The sequence below is a fragment of the Mycteria americana genome, chromosome 3, assembly GCF_035582795.1.
Source record: "Mycteria americana isolate JAX WOST 10 ecotype Jacksonville Zoo and Gardens chromosome 3, USCA_MyAme_1.0, whole genome shotgun sequence".
Lineage (NCBI taxonomy): Eukaryota > Metazoa > Chordata > Aves > Ciconiiformes > Ciconiidae > Mycteria > Mycteria americana.
The window spans coordinates 27,973,075-27,990,558 of record NC_134367.1 but is presented as its reverse complement, the minus strand read 5'-3'; the positions used below and the strand labels follow the sequence as shown (position 1 = coordinate 27,990,558).

General features: G+C 38.0%; 1 protein-coding gene across 2 annotated transcripts in view; it reads left to right on the top strand.

Annotated features, from left to right (window-relative positions):
- Nucleotides 1-17,484, top strand: part of HMGCLL1 (3-hydroxy-3-methylglutaryl-CoA lyase like 1) — an 84,674-nt gene that overhangs the window by 41,871 nt on the left and 25,319 nt on the right. Inside the window, exons 6-7 of one of the 2 annotated variants that reach the window (XM_075498095.1) lie at nt 4,399-4,462; nt 8,939-9,127. In XM_075498095.1, coding sequence (XP_075354210.1) covers nt 4,399-4,462; nt 8,939-9,127 — 253 coding nt within the window. The remainder of the gene's footprint in view (nt 1-4,398; nt 4,463-8,938; nt 9,128-17,484) is intronic. The other variant, XM_075498096.1, reaches the window with a different exon arrangement.

Sequence of the window (17,484 nt, the reverse complement as noted above, 5' to 3'; positions counted from 1 at the left end):
TTGCTTCTCCCTCCCCATCCCCAGAGGCTGTTCAGCATTTTTGTCCAAAATATTACACAGTAAAGTTGTTGGGGTTTATTTTTTTAATTGTTTTTATATGAATAGAAAACGATTTAGAAGACGACCAAATGTTACTTACCTGCAGTGAAATCTGTAGAAGAGGCAAGAGACTGGGTAAACTCTGCCAGGTGAAACAAGTAGAGAACTTTTTATCACTTTTTATGTGATAAAAAGGGAGGAATTCTAATTTCACAGAACATGAGTGAGCAAAACAGCATTTACTTGTATGTTCCTAAAGCAGCTGTATAGATACGTTCACTTACTGCAAGTCTTTCTTTCCACCTCTGGTTGCATGGGCTCTTTTCTTGATTGCATGATAAAGACATAGTTAGGCTACTAAAACGTCTGGCCTTGATTCAGCAAAGATTTAAGCACATACTTAGAATTAAACACTTCCATTGCAGAGTCTGCTTTGTGAACTCCCAGATATTTGCTTCTGCTCTCATACTGTGGAGTGTCTCTGGTGAATATCCTGAGACCAAGGCAGTCTTTTTCATTACAGTCTTTTTTTTCTTTCAGTCCTGCCATCTTTTTAGAAAACAGCTGTATTCTCCAACTTAATTGAATCCCCAGATTAAATCCCAGTTGCCTCTGTAACTCATTGCTCAAGCTCTTCCCTCTTTTTCCCTCTGCTGCTTTTCTTCACATAGGATCTTGCTTTTTCTCCTAAGGAAAAACAGATACAGTATGCTCTTCTTTCTGTCACTCTCTTCTCCCTCCCCTCCCCTAATCCTTTCTCTTTCTCCTCCATTGTCAGAGCAGCAGGAGTTTCTTGTCTACTTTCCATCTGTACCCCTTCCACTTGCCCCAGTGACCCCATGTTCTGTTCTTCCTCTTTTTTCTCCCCTCCCTTATTCTCTTTCTTAACCTTTCACTGTCCTCTGGCTCTATTCCACTGCAATATAAGCAAGCATTTGCTTCTTAAAAATTGCACCTTTGACCCTACTTGGTTCTTCATATCATATCTCATCGCCTATCTCTTCTTCATTCCTAAGCTCATTGAAGGCGCTGTTTATAATTACTGTCTGGAGACCCTCTTCTGTGATTCCCTCCTAGAACTCCTACACTTTGGCTTCTGTTCCTTGCTTGCAACTGCAACAGCTCTCACCAAACTCCCTGATGACAAGATCTCAGAAACAGTAGTCTATCCTCATTCTTCTTGACTTGTCAGTAGTGTTTGCTGCAGGTGACCAGGCTCTTCTTTAAACTTGTGTCTTTTGTTGCTTTCTGTGGCTCTGTCATGTTAATTTTCTTCTTTCTAAGCAGCTCTTCCGCATGTTCTTCAAAGTTGTCTCCCATTTTGGAGGGGTGTGGGTGGAGGTCTTGGGGCTCTGCTTTGGCTGGATTCTCTTGTGCTTTTAATGCCTTATGGGTTATTTCATACACAAAAAAGAAAATGTAACAGCCAAACATATCTGTAGATAACAGATCTACCTTCCTATTGAAAGCTATTTCCTCTCACTTAAGTTTATTAATTTGGAACCACACAAATGCAATTACAAAGTGTCCCACCCGGTGCTGCCTTAAGCCTAGATGTCTTGGCAAGTGCTCAGACCAGACATATGATTATCTTTCCTCTTTCACATAGACATGCATATTTTCTCCTTTCATATGCTAGGCTCTCTGTACCCCTGCTAGCTGTACTCAGCCCTTGCCTGCATCTGTTCCAGCTTGCATTACTTTTTCTACGGATGACTCAAACTGTATCTCTTATTTCCAATAAGAATGTAGCAAGACCTTGTCAAATGGAATTCATATTTTATGTCCTCTATTAAAAATGTTTATCCTGATATATGTTTGGAGTGCGTTTTACTCTTTTACAGCCTCATTTTAAGCATTTCACTTTCTTTGTCGTTGCCATCAACTGAGTCCCATTTCTATTGCTCCTGTCCTTTCTGCATGGAATCCCAGTGCTTTTTTTTGTATTGACAGTACCAAGAAGTTTAATGTTATCACCACATCTCTACTTTTTATGCCAATTCATTAAATGAAAATATTAGATAAAATTCTGCCAAGCTTATCCTTGTGGAACTCTACTGAAAAACAGTTCTTTCATTCTCCACCGGACTTTGCTCTCTCTCTGATAGGAAGTTCTTTACCTGTCAAATTCTTTCAGTAAGCCCTGTTTTCTCCAGTTTAATATTGAATATCAGATGCCCAGATAGATCATATTTTCCTTGTTTCAAATGTCAGTCTAGTTGCAATGGTGTAAGCATGCAGACAGCTCATAATCTCAAACAGATTTGTACGTTGTAGTAGGCAGATTCCTCAGGTCACCACATACTTTCATACCCCAGCAGGCCCAGCTGAGTTATGTGAGCTCAGGCGAGTTTCTGCTCACTGGTGTGAACCACAGGGAGTATTCCCTTGTTCTCTAGATACCTTTTGGCCTGCTTTTACTTTTGTTTGCCCTACTCCATTCCAGATGTCATTCATGCCACGTTATCACTACCAAACGCACGTCTTCTTGATCTAACATATGTAGCTGTTAGGAGCATGTAAAGATGTATGTAACTAAAGGGAACATGTGCACATATGTACTATATGTTTTGCCTTTACTTTGTATTTAGTACTGATCTTGTTCACTTCATAATAAGTGCTGTGGCTGATGTTGCAAAATAATTTCAGTAAAAGTCTGTGTATTCACTAGCTGTAGGCTAGTGAATACATAGTATTATGTAAAAAGCAATCCTTTGGGTCTGAAATTTTTCATGCTTGGTTTCATTTGAAAAACTGTATTTATAAAAAAAATTAAGGAAATTATCCTGAATTGGTTTTGAGTTATGTGTCTCCGAAAAGCAGGGCAGTGTTTAACTGTTAACAGTAGCTACTTTTTTAATCTTTAATGTAGATAAGAAAATTTAGAATTTTGAAACTTAAACAGTGACATCTAAATTGGGGGTGATATTTAATGAAGTCTATGTCCAAGTTTCAAAAACCTAGTTTTTATAATAACATACAGATAATTGAAATCATGCCTAGTAGGCATCTGGACTAAAATTATGAGCAGGATGTAATGGACCCAACCACTTTTGTGGAAACAAAATCCATTTCCATTTCTTTGTCAGGGCTAATCAAGTTCTTTTTAGGTTCAAGGTTTGCTTCATTCTTACTCCTACTTCCAGTGCACCAACACCGTACCTTCATATAAGGGATGGAATATGTTCTGCGCATTAAAATGTTGACATTTTTGTCACAATTTGTTTTTGCCTGTTACTCATCCTAATTTCACATTCTATCAATCAGTTTCTCCTTCAACTGCAAAGAAACAATACATCCTTTTACCCTATGGACCTTGGCTACCTACAAACTGGCATCTGTTCAATACCGTTTGCATTATACAGTGTATAATTTTACATTATATGCTTCAGTGTTGAGGGAAAGGGAATGATGGGGGATTGATGAAGGCTCTTGTTCTTCTATTAAGCAGTTGAGCAACCTCCCACTGGGACTGGGGCTCTGCCTCCCTCTGAATCTGTTGTAAATCCCTCTACAGCCACACTTATTTTGATTTTGAATGGCTGTTTCTCGTTAGTTTAATCCTCTTCCTAATCAATTTAAGATAAACAATTAGAAGTTTAATTGGAATTTCATGGCTCTTAATTGTCATTAAAAAAAAGAAATTTAAACCAAATTCTGTGTGAACACAGCATCAGGACTGAACAATGGAGGCTTGGTTGTGGCTTTCAATTTTTGTGCTTTGTGGAGCCGATAGCTGCTGAGAGACACACTCTGGCTTCTCAGTTTCTTCTTATCCCAAGGCATACCTAAACTACAGCTTGCAATGGAGCTATAATTCTTCTGGGGCACTGGGACAGAAATGCCAGTACAGAGGTGGAGGGTGAAAGCTACCCCATTCAACCACAATTCTAATGACTTATGAGAAGGTGGAGTTGTTACAAGTTGCTTCTGTCCATGTGTTGCTCTCTGAGATCTGGGTGGCTGGCACAAGGAAGAAAATGATACCTTCCTCTGAATACCTTGTGTGGGCCAGGCAAGGCAAAACTTGAGCTGGCTCTTACAACTTCAGAAGGAAATACCAAGAAAAATTGAAGTCTCCTGCAGCAGCGTTAGCTCGGCTGCATTGCCAGTCCTTTACAACTTGTGACATACATTAAGCATAAATAAAGCTATGAATCTCTGTTCTGTGATTTAAAAAGAAACTTGATAAACCTGCTATTTTCATCTGATGTAATTTTAACTTTTCATTCAAATATTTATTCTGCATTGGCTGGCTTAAATATTCAAAATTATATTTAACCTTTTTTATGTAATATGGATGGATACAGATTCACATATATAAAACAGAAGTATCTTTGTGTGTTCTTTTTATTGTAGGTATGTGTCATGTGCATTGGGATGCCCATATGAAGGAAACATCATACCAGCTAAAGTGGCAGAAGTAAGAGTGAACTTCTGGCTTGCCTTTTTAATGAATCAAAAATACATTTTAAAATGTCTATAAGTAATGTTCTCTACTTAATCCTAAAAAGATCTTTAATGGATAAAATTTAAGGCAAACAAACACAAAACATAGCTAATACTAAAACTGGGTGCATAACCTCACTCAACCATATGCAGTCAAATCTAAAGAAAATAGTATGTTTTGATTGTTATTGGACATGAGGAAAAATATTATGTGCTATTTCCTCCAACAAGAAGGTAAGGAAACGCTTAAGGAAATAGGCTCAAGCATATATGTCAGTGGACCATGTTGTACGAGATGATTTCCAGCACAACTTCTTGCAAAGGGTATCTGCTTTTAAATCCATTTTATGCTGGCATAAGCATACTGCGCTGTCAGCTGCTAGAGCCACTGCTACAACATTGTGCTTCTGGCGAGTGTCATGTGATTGACACATGGAGCAAAACTCATCCCCAACATGATTTCTTACTACTTAACTTGCTCTACTGCTATGGTGGAATAAGATGCACCTTCCCTCCCTGCCCCCTTTTCCCATTTACGGTAAAGGAGAAGAAAAACGATGTCTTAGTCCAGCCTTTTCTTCCAGCAGAGAAAGAGATGAGTGAGACACAAGTGTTAAATTCTGCAGGAACGCAAAGAGGGCATGAAAGCTGAAATGGAAAGTAGAGAAGAAAGTGGAGAGAGTTCAAGAGGCACAAGGCAGAACACGCTGGTCTTCCTCCTGGAGAAAGACTTGTCTTCTCTGTTACACTTAATCACCTACTTTTGGTGATCTAGCAGAATCTCCAAACCACTTTTTTTTTTTCTTTGTAGCACTAGCAGCTAGTCAACATTTGTCTGATGTGTTGTGCGTGTGTGGCTTTCAGGTCCTGTTCTCCTGCATCTTCTAGTGTACATTCCGGATGGAACTTGTGATCATACTTCTCCCACAGCAGCCACATATACTCACACTCTTTGAAAGAATAGCTAAATTGGAAGGTACTCAGTATTTCTAAATTAATTGGGTTTAATATGAAGTGAAAGTTAGAAGTGACACAGCTTTAGTTAGAGCGGTGATGACAGATTCAGCTGTGCTGTTGGTAAATTGCTTACTGCAATATCATGTTCCCCAACAGGCTGCTTTCCATGTGTTGCTTGTTTTTTAACTACTCTCCTTGCACAGAAGAGCTCCTTTTCAGTTTGCCAGGGGGAGTGCTACTTAATGTTCCAAAACTGCAAACTTTTACTCACACAGATATTTTATTTTCTGTCTTCATCCTAATAAGTGTCTTCTTGTGTACCTGTACACCATTGTGTATGTGTTTAAGAATAAAAGCTGCCTCATTAAAGTTCCTGAAGCCCTGATTCAGCAAGCACTGATGTTTATATGGAAGCATCTGATTAGCTGTTAATGGATTTTACATAAACACATGCACTCATCCTTTGCTGAATCAGAATTACCAAAATTACTGGCCATGTTGCTAAACCCTTTCAGAGAGCTGCCTCTCTGGTCATGATCTTTCTCGGGGTGGGAGTGCGTGACTCCCTTCACTGTGCATTGCAATCAGCAGCTATGATTGAAAGGTTTAGACTGTTTCTTCTGCAGTCAATGACAGTGACCAATTTTTTCTTTTTTTTTTTTTTTAAGCGAAAGATCTTTTAACTGAAGCAAAACGAATTAGGAGAGGTAGCTCATTAACCAGACTACATGCATTTCTGGCTTACTAGATATATAATTGTTTTACACATAGTTATCTAGCGAGTGCAAACTTCAGATGCCTTCAGACTTCTAGAATCCATCTGGTACCTCCATATGGTTCTTTATTTAAAAAAAAAAACATTTCTCATCTATTAAAGTAAACTGCATAGTCCTTTTTTATCACTCTGCTTTCTCTTGAAATGGAGTCACTGTTGAACCATTTATCATCCTGTGGTCTGTGAATTTCAACCTTAGGCAAATAAGGCTTGAAAGTTGTTGGAAGCACCATATAACATCCGTGAAGTCAGTTGTGTTATCCGTTGTCTTCTAGTCATATACTTGGCTGTTTTTATCTTTCTGCCTGCTTCTTTCTCTCCTTAGCTTCCTTTTAACCTAGAGCAGTGAATTCATATGAGTATTATCCAGCATAGAGGCTGTTCAGGCTACAGAAAATGTGCCTGTTCTTCTTTGAATGCTGTTACAAAGATTCCCTTACAGCACAAAGACTGCAGTGTGTTTTTGTGTTGCTATTTCCTTAAAATCATCTCGATTATGACCTTTTGTATTCAGTTTAAGAGTGTAGTTTTAGATATATATTTCCAGCAGTAGGATTGTTCACGTGCCTAAGGGGTTGCAGTGTTGGGTCACCAACTCCCATTTTGATCAATGCTTGGTGTCAGGGCAGTGTTCCCAAGGGGAGTAGCACAAGACTCATGCATAGTAAAACTGCTCAGTGGTGCAGAACACAACCCTGTTCAACCAACAAAGCTGCAAGCTCGTAATCACATTCTGATTACACTGACAAAACAGTGTGTTCTCTTCTCCCCCACCCTCCTCCCAAAAATACACATTGAAAACTTACAAAACTGTAACTAATGGGCTGCCTCCTACTATGGTAGGATAGAAAATCCAATATGAGAAACTCCCATTCAGCTCCCAAGCATGCACATTCTTCTTGAAATTAAATATAGATCTCTTCTTAAGGGTCACTTTAAGGTTAGATCATGACAAGTCAGTGATGATGCTCAGCTTGTTAGCAGAGTTTCCCCCCTCTCTTCTTTCATCTTTCCGAACTCTATTTTCAGAAGCTGAAAGACCTAAGGACTGAGCATGGGAAAGAAGTGAATGCAACATGATTTCTAGCAGTTTATATAGTCTCTTTGCCATCACTAAAATGCTCATCTAGAAAAACTTTGAATCATGAATGAAAAAGAACATGAGGAAAAAATGCAGTTGTCTTCTTTTACCCTGCTCTTAAACAAAACCTGCAGTTTGGGGATTAACTAGAGGTAATCTACCACTAACTGCAGATGATCTTTTTTTTTCTTACAAGAGTAGTCCAAGTTAAAACACCTGCCCTGTGTTGATGATATAAAAATATGCTGCAAGATAGAATCTTTTTTGCAATCTGGTGAATGTCCCTTTAGTAAAGCGTATATTGAATTTATGTTGATGCGAACCAGGGGCTCTTTGACTTTAAAGCACAAAGGGTTTTACTACCTTTGCAATATTCATAGCCCTTCCAAGCTTTAAGCAGAATGATTGAGACTACTTGAAGTTATTTTTCAGCTGTTCTTTGAATTAAGTGAACAGCAATATTAATCCAGCACTTCCAAGACTGCTGGTGCAGCACTTTGTCAGCTTCCTCAGACGTATTCACAGCAATCCCACTGATGAAGTCCTGGAATTGCTTTAACAGCAGAGCGCAGTGCAACTGAAGATGTCTTGGAAAAGGGTCATATTTTTTCATTTCTAAACAGTTAATTTCCAGATTGGGGTTCTGTTCCAGTGGAGTGGCCTTTCAGGATTGCTGATACACAGCAGGGAATGCTAAAGGGGACAAACATACTCAGCAGCTGAAAATAAGGTGAAGTCCTTTCCAAATAAATTCAGCAAAACTAAGTTGGAAAGATCCTACATTCAATTTCTAAAGTGATATTTCTGGTGCAAACATAGTTTTGTGCATCCCAGTGTATGTCTCTCTCCATACAAACATTATGAAGCCAGACCTCAAATCTCGTACTCATACAAAGAACTCCTCAAAGACGTAATTCCAGAAACATTTAGGGCTCTACTTACATAAGAACTCTTTGTATAGGGTTTTGTTTGGTATTAAGAAAAATTTTAAAACTTAAGGACTAGAATGTTAGTTAAGTTACAAGTTTGCTTTGTTAGTATTTTAATGTTTGATTTCATGAAAAGCAAGCAAAATAAATATTAACTACAACGTGTTAAAACTTCAGTTTTCATTGATGTTTTCAGTGCCAAGAGAAAGCAAAATCAGGCTTCTTGTTAATTATTTATTGTCTTAGTTCAGCCATGTGCTTGGCTCCGTGTAATAAGCAAACAAAAGGGCAGGTCTTTACCCTGCACAACTTGTAAGCTGGAAAGTACACGGAGAAAACCAAACAGCTGGGAAATCCCCCGAGAGAGGAAAATGTTGGGAAAGGGCTTGACAGAAACTTAATTCATAGTGTAAAATCTTGCTTGTTTGGATTCTGTGGGAGAGTCAAAAAGCAAGTTTGTGATGGATTTGGCTTGGTTGGTTATTTCATGTACAGAAGCAGAACTATAAATTTAAAATAAGCATCTATGGGACGTTCTTATTGGGTGACAATTTCCAAGAATGAATAGAGGGTTTCTGATACATAGGTCCACCTCGGTGGGTCAAAACCTGAAACCTGTACAGAAGCGTGTCCTTTTTAATGTATGTTCTTAACCCTGTTTTATATTCTTTCATCTTGACCTTTTCATGTTTCTCTGTTTCTAATCAGGTATCTAAGCGCCTGTACAGTATGGGCTGTTATGAAATCTCTCTGGGGGACACAATTGGTGTGGGGACTCCTGGAAGTATGAAAAGAATGTTGGAAGCTGTTATGAAAGAAATTCCTCTGAGTGCTCTTGCTGTTCACTGTCATGACACGTATGGCCAGGCGTTAGCCAATATCCTCACAGCCATACAGGTAACTCAGGTTCTCATTTTATAGATATGATAGTAGTAGTCTTAGTTTAATTCAGATGCACAATTTTTAAAAAATCCAGCCTTAAAGAAATTACTATAAAAGGAAAGAGGCACTCACTAAACTTTCAGAAAATATTGCTCGCACATCAGATTGTCTACAGGTATTACTGCTGTTGCTTTTGCAAGAAAACTTCAATTCTCATTTACTTATTACTTTCAATTCCATACAAAATCACTAAGAAACAGTGATGATTACTATATTCCATTGATTTTGGATGAATGAGGGAGAGAAAATATAGTTTTTTTCTGATGTCTCAGATTCCACTTTTCTTAGGAACATCTGTATGTTCATTGTTCACTGAACTAAAATTTCTATTTTACAGAGGTGTCTAAATATAAAACAGGATAATGCATAATTACATCTTGATTTCAGATGGATAAATCTAAATTATTGGTAATTATGTACACAGAGTGGTCTAGATAATTTTATCACTGTTAACATGCTTTCAGTACGCTTTTTTGTTTATCAGTTGTACCTTACAAATAAGATTAGCAACAACTTTACATCCTATTTAATCTTCTTTCGAATCTGTGGCTAAATAATCAGGAATAGTTAATTTCCATAAGAGATATTTTCCCTTTGTATTTATTTATTATATTAATAAATTTTTCTTAAGAATAGGACACAATACAAGAAACAGACTACAAGTTCTAATGGAGTTTTTGTAAAGATATAATCTTGAAAAATATCTTAATGTGTACATGCGTTCCTAAGGAGACCTATTTTTACTAAATGTTACAGAATCAAAAGCTGTTTACAAATCGTAGGCCTCTATTGTTCTATTTTATACTTAATGGCATCTTCTGCTTCCTTGCAATTCAGGCAGCCATTTTTAAGATCAACTTTCCTTTGTCCTGACTAGTTATTTTGGCAGAGCTCATATTGCGTTGTTTAGAAATAACAATGGTGTGTTAACAGTATTAGTGATATAAGCAACAAGAAGGAACAGGGAAATGTTTCAAGATGGGAATCTCTGCAGGTATTTGATTAAATACTGAATGACAAAATCTGGTAAAAAAGGTTCTTTTTACTCACAGTGTTCACTATTGACCCTTACTCACTTTTAGTGTTGCAAATGTGTGTGTATGTACCATGGGATAAATAAATTGCTAATTTCACAGTTAGCTTCAGTTGCAGATGTAATAGCTAAAAGCATGAAAACCCCTGAGCACGGGAGGAGTTCGCCATAAAAATACTTGAAGCATTGTTTTTCAAATCCTTCCTTAAAATAATTGCTGTCATGGTGCCTACTAAACACTGAATGATGGCTATGCTTTGTTAACCCCAGTATTTATAGTGACTGATTCTTGTTTCAGGTTTACCTCCCTCTCCTATCTTTTTATTTACTTCTTAAATCAACTGTGTAAGAGTTAAAGGGGAACAAAGCTCTTAGCTACCTAATGTGCAGTTCAGGCTAATTAACATGTAAATTCAAGAGAGCAACAGACCTAAAAAAAATCCCTATTCAGCCTTCTCAGATTTCTGGGAAGTCAGGAGTGCCTGGGACCCACCAGAAAACTTCCCTATGTGCTCAAGTTCTGCTGCAGTGCATGTCTAAAGGTGTGGTGTTTTTGGCTGAGCTGAACTTGTCATAGATTTTGCCAAAAGTCCTTGATGAAGCAGGCATTACAGAGTCTCTCTGACTGGCTTTGTGCAAGCAGCTTCTTGGCTCGCTCTAAAGGTAGGTCCCCAGGCCCTTGGATCCTCAAATGGGGCCGGTACATCACAACATCCTCTCCTGTCTCTGGTCAAAGAAACGAGGCAGCTAGCAGTCCATTATAGCTAAGCAATACTATTTCTAAAACAAGGCGACTTTTACGGGTCAGCCGGATGGTGAAGTGCCAAAGCCAGTGGATCAGAGTGCCCAGGTCACTTCTAGCCCCTGCTGTCCGGCATGCCTGTGCTTTCTTCTCTGCCAAAGAAACACGAATGGCAAAGTACTGAAGCAAAACTCCTTGTCTTCAGCTCAGCATTTCATTTCATAGACCAGACTCTCCACAGATGCAATTCCTTACCCTTCCTCCTTTATGGGTCTGTGCAACTGACTCAATATTTCATCAGGAGTGAAATGTGTTTGGGGGATTATAGAAATAATGGGCTACAGTTATTGTTTGAAAACAATTTTGAAGAATGTTCAGCAGGCAAATTGCACTCTTCCTAAAACATTACAGACTACAACCTCAGGCTGAGTACTATTGTATTGTATATTGTATTTCCTAAGAATTAATGAATGACAGCTGGAAAGCCACAAATCACTCTACACTAATTCAGGCATTGCTTCGATGGGAGATCTCCTAGGAGTGGAAAGAGGTGCTGGTGATTCAGTAAGTGATTTTTTATACAGATCGCATTGTTCCATGCAGGATTATACTACCCAGAATATTTTCTTTTGTTTGGGGCTGATCCAAAGTCATCTAGAACTGACAGGCTGTATCTGTATAAGAAATTAGCAGGGAAGTAGTCTTGTAATTTTAGTATTCAGTTTTATGTGTGTTGTTTTAGCAAAAGGATAGGTAGTGAAAGATGGGAGAGAGATTAGCCAACTTTTAAAGGATAAGTAATTTTTTAAGTTGTTGAAGTGAATGATATAGATAGAAAGCATTGCCTAGAGAAAGGAAATTCACTTTCTTTTATGAAGAGAATCTGTGTAAAAATGTGAGGAACATGAAGTGATGCTTCAGAACAAAACAGTAATCTTTTAAAGCAGAAACATGACTGGCTCTTGGTTAAATGGTTTAATATTAAAACATCAGATATTCAATTTACCAAAGAGACAAATTCAGAAGATGGGAAGTGATGTGGCGATCTAATTAGAGGTTGCAGTATTTTGAGTGAAATTACATATGTGGGTTAGCTAATGTGACAAACACAAAATGTAGCTAAAAGAAGTAGTAAAACATTTATAGGAAATTGTTACAGACCTCCAAGGAAGGGTAAAAAGGTGGGTCAGGAAACTTCTGTGCTGGAGAGGCCCCAATAAGGGAGACCATTGATCTGTGGAGATTTGAGTTACCTTGACAATTGATTCCTGTAGCATGTACAGAACAGGTAAGAAAGGGGAAGTTTTTTAACAGAAGTGATACAGAACTCTTTTCTTGCATAGCTTGTGTAGTAGCCAGAAATAGCTTTGTCTGTTTTCATAGCACATATCCGAACATGAGAAAGAATATGCGAAGAGGCAAAGAGGAGTTTTGGCCAGCAGTGATACCTCAATGAATGAAACAATCAAATGGTAATCCCATGGAACTTTATCAAATTCAAATTGCTATTGTAATTCATTAATAGAAACTGATCCCTACTCTACTGGGATCAAACCCTAACTTAGAGAAAGCAAGAATAAAACTCTAATGACTTACAGGGAGCAAGGATTTTTACCACCTTGTGTAATCATTTCCACCTTATTGGACACAATGAGATGAATGAGATTGATGATTTGCCAAATGAAATTACTTTTTATTAGAGCTTTCTTTTTCCAGAAAACAGGACTTTTGAAATAAAATCCACGCTTTAGTACCAGAAACAGAATTTAGCAAGACTCTAATTAAACTTTCAAGGTTCAGACTGCAAAATCCAAATTTGTGAATACAGGTTTTCTTTACAAACATTATAATATATCCCCTTACAGAGAGTTTAAAATATTTCATATTTCATTAATGTCTTTAAGATTCTTGAACTTTAAAGATTAAAGAAACATTTTTTTTAAAAGCCAAATAGAAATGGCTGGGTGCTGAACAATTCCCTTCATCACTTGACTGAATAGATTCTAGCCCCTTTGGTGCACGCTGGAGGGACTAACCAACTCACGTATTTTTGTGGCTCCAGTTTACTTATATAGTAAGGACTAGATTCACACAAAGGCAGTCAGTGTTGATATGGCTAAGTTTTAAGTGCCAGAACCAGGAGAGGAATCCGAAGCTGGATTGCATGGATTGCTGGATTGCTGGATTGCTGGATTGCTGGATTGCATGAAGCTGGAAGCAGCATGGATGCTGAAGTTCATGGTTTATTAATTCACAAGGATCATTGTGTTACAGGAGTAGAGTTTACAACAGCCAGCAAGCTGAGATGGCAGAGCCCAAGTTAAGCAACTGAGAAAAGTTTGTGTTTAAAATTCCCCTTTTCCATCATTCTTATGAGCTTACATGTGAAACCCTAGGTGAGATGAATTTTCCACCCAAAACCATCTGCTAGATGTAAGTACCTAGCTTGTCCTTTTTTTCAAACAGGATTTGCTGTTTGTGGCTGTTGAGCTTGCCTGCAGTAACAGGCTGTCAACCTTTCAGCTGGTGGTTAGAGGCCAGCTAAGATCTCTTGCCCAGGAGTTGCTTGCTGCTAAGGAGCCTCAGTGGGGGCCCCCCCTCCTTCACTTGTGGGTGGCTTTAAACCTGAAACTCTTGTGCTTGGCCCCTGCCTGAGCTGCCCTGCAGCCGTGTTGCAATTGCGCTTGCTCCCAGTCTTGCACCGCTCACCCTCATCCTCACCCGCTGGCTTGACTTACTGGCTTAACCTCAGGCCTGGCTTATCACTAGGGCTCACTAGGGATCACCTGCTGGATGATGACTGGACTGTGACTGATCCTGTTACTGTCTCCAGACCTGATCCTGACTTTGAATTTCTGACTTGACTTCCTGGTTCCTTTTTGGTGATGTTGCTGCCACTGCCTGCCGAGCTGTGACTCTTGGCTCCTCGCTTGCCTTCCTTTATGGAGCAGTCTGCCTGAGACGGTCCAGTATTTAGAAGAGGAACTAGCAACCAATATTTTGAGCTATAAGGATGGCTGTGAATGGCAGGTAGTGGAGTTGGTGCTGAGCTGGGAGATACAGCAGTTGTGAGTTAGCAGGTCTCAAGTGCTTTGATCTTGGAGATGAGCTGGAGGCTTTGTCTTGCAGAGAGGCAAGATATTGCCACTCAGTTAAATTCAGAAAGCTTTTACTGGTGTCTGGGTGTACACAAAGCCCTAACAATTCTGCACTGGGAACTCTGCTGGGGAAAAAAAAATAATTCAAAAAGTCAGCCTGAGGAATTGGTGTCTATGTCTGAGGGGTATCAGGAACTTCAACATCTCTTCTAGGTGCCAGACTACTTTCTTTGCCATTCTCTTCTTAAGTTTTTAGACCTGTATTTCTGGGACTAACTGACCTAAAAGAATACACCCATAATGATGAATTTCCAAATAAATACAGAATATGTAAGAATAATTATGTGCTAGAAAATTCACTTAGCATTTGTATCCTGCAGTCAATTCTTTCACCTTTGATTTGTCCAACTTACTTGAGTAGATGTCTACAAGGATGCAGGGCTCATGCTAGCTTATCCTAGTGAATGACTAGTATGTACAGCTAGAAGCCATGCAAGTTAGAGTAGCTGAATAGAATAGAATAGAATAGAATAGAATAGAATAGAATAGAATAGAATAGAATAGTGATAAAAAGAATAATGGTAAAATGGCGTGAAGGTAAGGATAGCAGTGGTGGGAGGTCAAATGGGAGGAAGGCAAATACATATGTATACTAGTTACATATAAATTGTTCTAGGGTTTCTGGTGGTCATTTGTTACCTTTTTACTGAATTATGCATATAAGCGTGCATACAATCACAGTTTAATCTCTTGATTTAAAACGAAGCAACAGGATAATTTTTTGAAGTACAATTTTATGAAACTTAATGTAAAAACTCATAAGCACGTTTTCCTTTGGTTTAGTTTTCATGAGCTTTATGTTGTGATTTCTTCTTTAGATTTCATTTCCAAACAGATACGAAGTTAAAACCAGCAGGTTTCTCCTGGATTTATGTTGAAATTCCCCCTTTTTCATAATTTTAATGCAAAGCCATAGCTGGGCTGTGATCTTTTGAATGGTTGCTTGGACAGGGTCACAAAATTAAGAGAGATTTTAAAACTAGAGGAGCTTTGTTGCAAAATGCTGTATTAGAGAGAGCAATGAGGACATGATATAAGTAAAAACTAAACAGTAAAACTAAAAACTCTTCGTTCCCTGATTTTCTAAGTATGAAACAGCAATCAAAAAAATCCATCTCATGGTGGGTAGCAAAACAAAGACTTTGAAAGAGAACAAAGAAAGCAGGATTAAATTAAAACTTCATTAATTCAGGTATGCACATTTATTTATTTACTGATATAAATGATCCATTTTGGAGGGCCAAAATTTAGGACTGCTTTTTATGCCTACAGTCTAGGTTTAACCAACATCTGAATTCCTTCACTTTCTTCCTGTAAAACAGAGAACAAAGTATATGCACAAGCCTTGAATAAAGATTTAAAATCTTCTGTCCTGTCTCCCAGCTTTATTTAGCACTGACTTCTATGCATTATGTTCATCATTGGTAGTTCAGCTTCTTCCTAATGACCATTGGCTACACTCATGGTAGGATTATAGATTTGTTTATACATGTACATCTTTCAACTCCTGTCTAACTCATTAGCAACCTAAAATTGGACATTCAAGTTGGTAGTGAGAAAGAAGGAAAACAAAAAAAGACACCTAATAATTCTTTATTTGTAAGAAATGCTATCTTTTTAATTCCCTGCGAAGCACAATCATTCAGAGCTGTAGTGTAGTAGAATAAATTGACACTTCTGTTATAGGGTAGGGAAGACAGATAAGCAACCATGAAAAAGTGTGAATCTTTGCATGTAGTCATTGTGCTAGACTTGAGCTAGGAATTTCTCGTGGAACAGTGAATATGAACTTCCTACCTGAGGAAGGCAGTCTATCCATATTTGTCTGTTGCTACACAAATCAAAAAATACTGGTTTTGGAGAGTTATGTAGTAATTGAGGAAATGAACTCGTATGTAGTGGGCTGCCAAAGTTCTTGCTTGAATAATACATTAAATACCACTAGGAGTTTGTTTTATTATCAGCAGTGTGGTGGAGTACCCACTGCCTGGCAATGAAATTATTTACATCTAAATTAATTTTTAACAGAGCAAAAATAGTTATGATAGTTTAGTTCAAATTCTGACACTGTACTAAAGACAGGTTTTTTTATGCCAATAAGGAGGTATTGTATGGAATTAATGAGGTACAGGAGGGAGGAACCATAACATCTTGGCTTGTCTTTTCCTGATTCAACATGTCATTGTGCACATAACTTTTCATCAATTTTTTATTTGTAAAACAGGAATAAGGCTCATCTCTTTTAGTTTATGAAGTGCTAAAAAAAATCTACAGAGGAAAATCATTGGGCAAGTACAAATTATTTTTATGAAGTCTAGATTTAAAATTTATTTTTGAAATTGAAGTTTAGAAACTGAATAGATTTTAAGTTTGGTATAGAATGTAATTTTGAGATTAAAAAACCTGAGGTATATGAGTGGGCAAGTGATCAAAATACATACAAGCCCAATCAAATTATCTGAGTTCTGTAACACTCCATTTCCTTTCCCCTGCACAGCCTGGCACTCTGAAGAATTTATGTAGCACAATGTGAGGGTAGGAAAGACTTGCTGTATGAAACATGCACATATTTTGGGGTCTTGAAAAAATGTTAATATTTTTGCATTCCTGTTTTGAGAAACACGTAGAAATGGAAAGGTTTCAGCAGACCTCACAAGTTTACTTTCCTCTGTTGTTTACAAAGATATGCTGGGAAACTGCAGAAGACTTAACAGAGATCTCCAGAAACTAATTTCAAGGTTCAGGTAGGGAAACATTAGAAAACACAGCTTGACTGAGAATAGCTGTACGGGATTCAGGAAGGGCTGGTCATGCTTCAATATTTCGTTGGAATTTGTTGAGGCAGTCACTGCCAAAGAAGACAAAGGATATACAGTGGCCATCATATGCTTTGATTTTTCAGAAAATAATTTACAGTGTTCTGCACTGGAAGTTAATATTAAGGCGTGGAGGCATGTAGTAAGTGGAAAGTTGGCTAAATGGCAGGAAACAAACGGAGTTATGAAACGGAATTTCTTCAGGCTGGAAAGCGCCCATCAGCAGGGTTGTGGAAGTATTGGCCTATGGGTCCCAGGTTTTCCTGCTTAAATGAATAATTTGCAATACCGTAATGCTCATGTTAAGGGCAATTGTTCTAACTTGTAGAAATTAAGCTTTCAAATTTTAGATTGCCATTAAGAAAAACAGGATAGCTAGCACAATTTTTAAGTAAGTGCAAATCTGTGTAATATTCTAAAACATGCAAAAGAAGAAGTTTGGGATCAAAAGTAAGAGTATAGGAACACACATCATTTTAGGTAAAGCGAGAGATTATTTATTACAACATGCCTGTCCTTTTAAATAAGGGTCTTCCTAGAGCTTTCTACTTTTGGATTTCTCT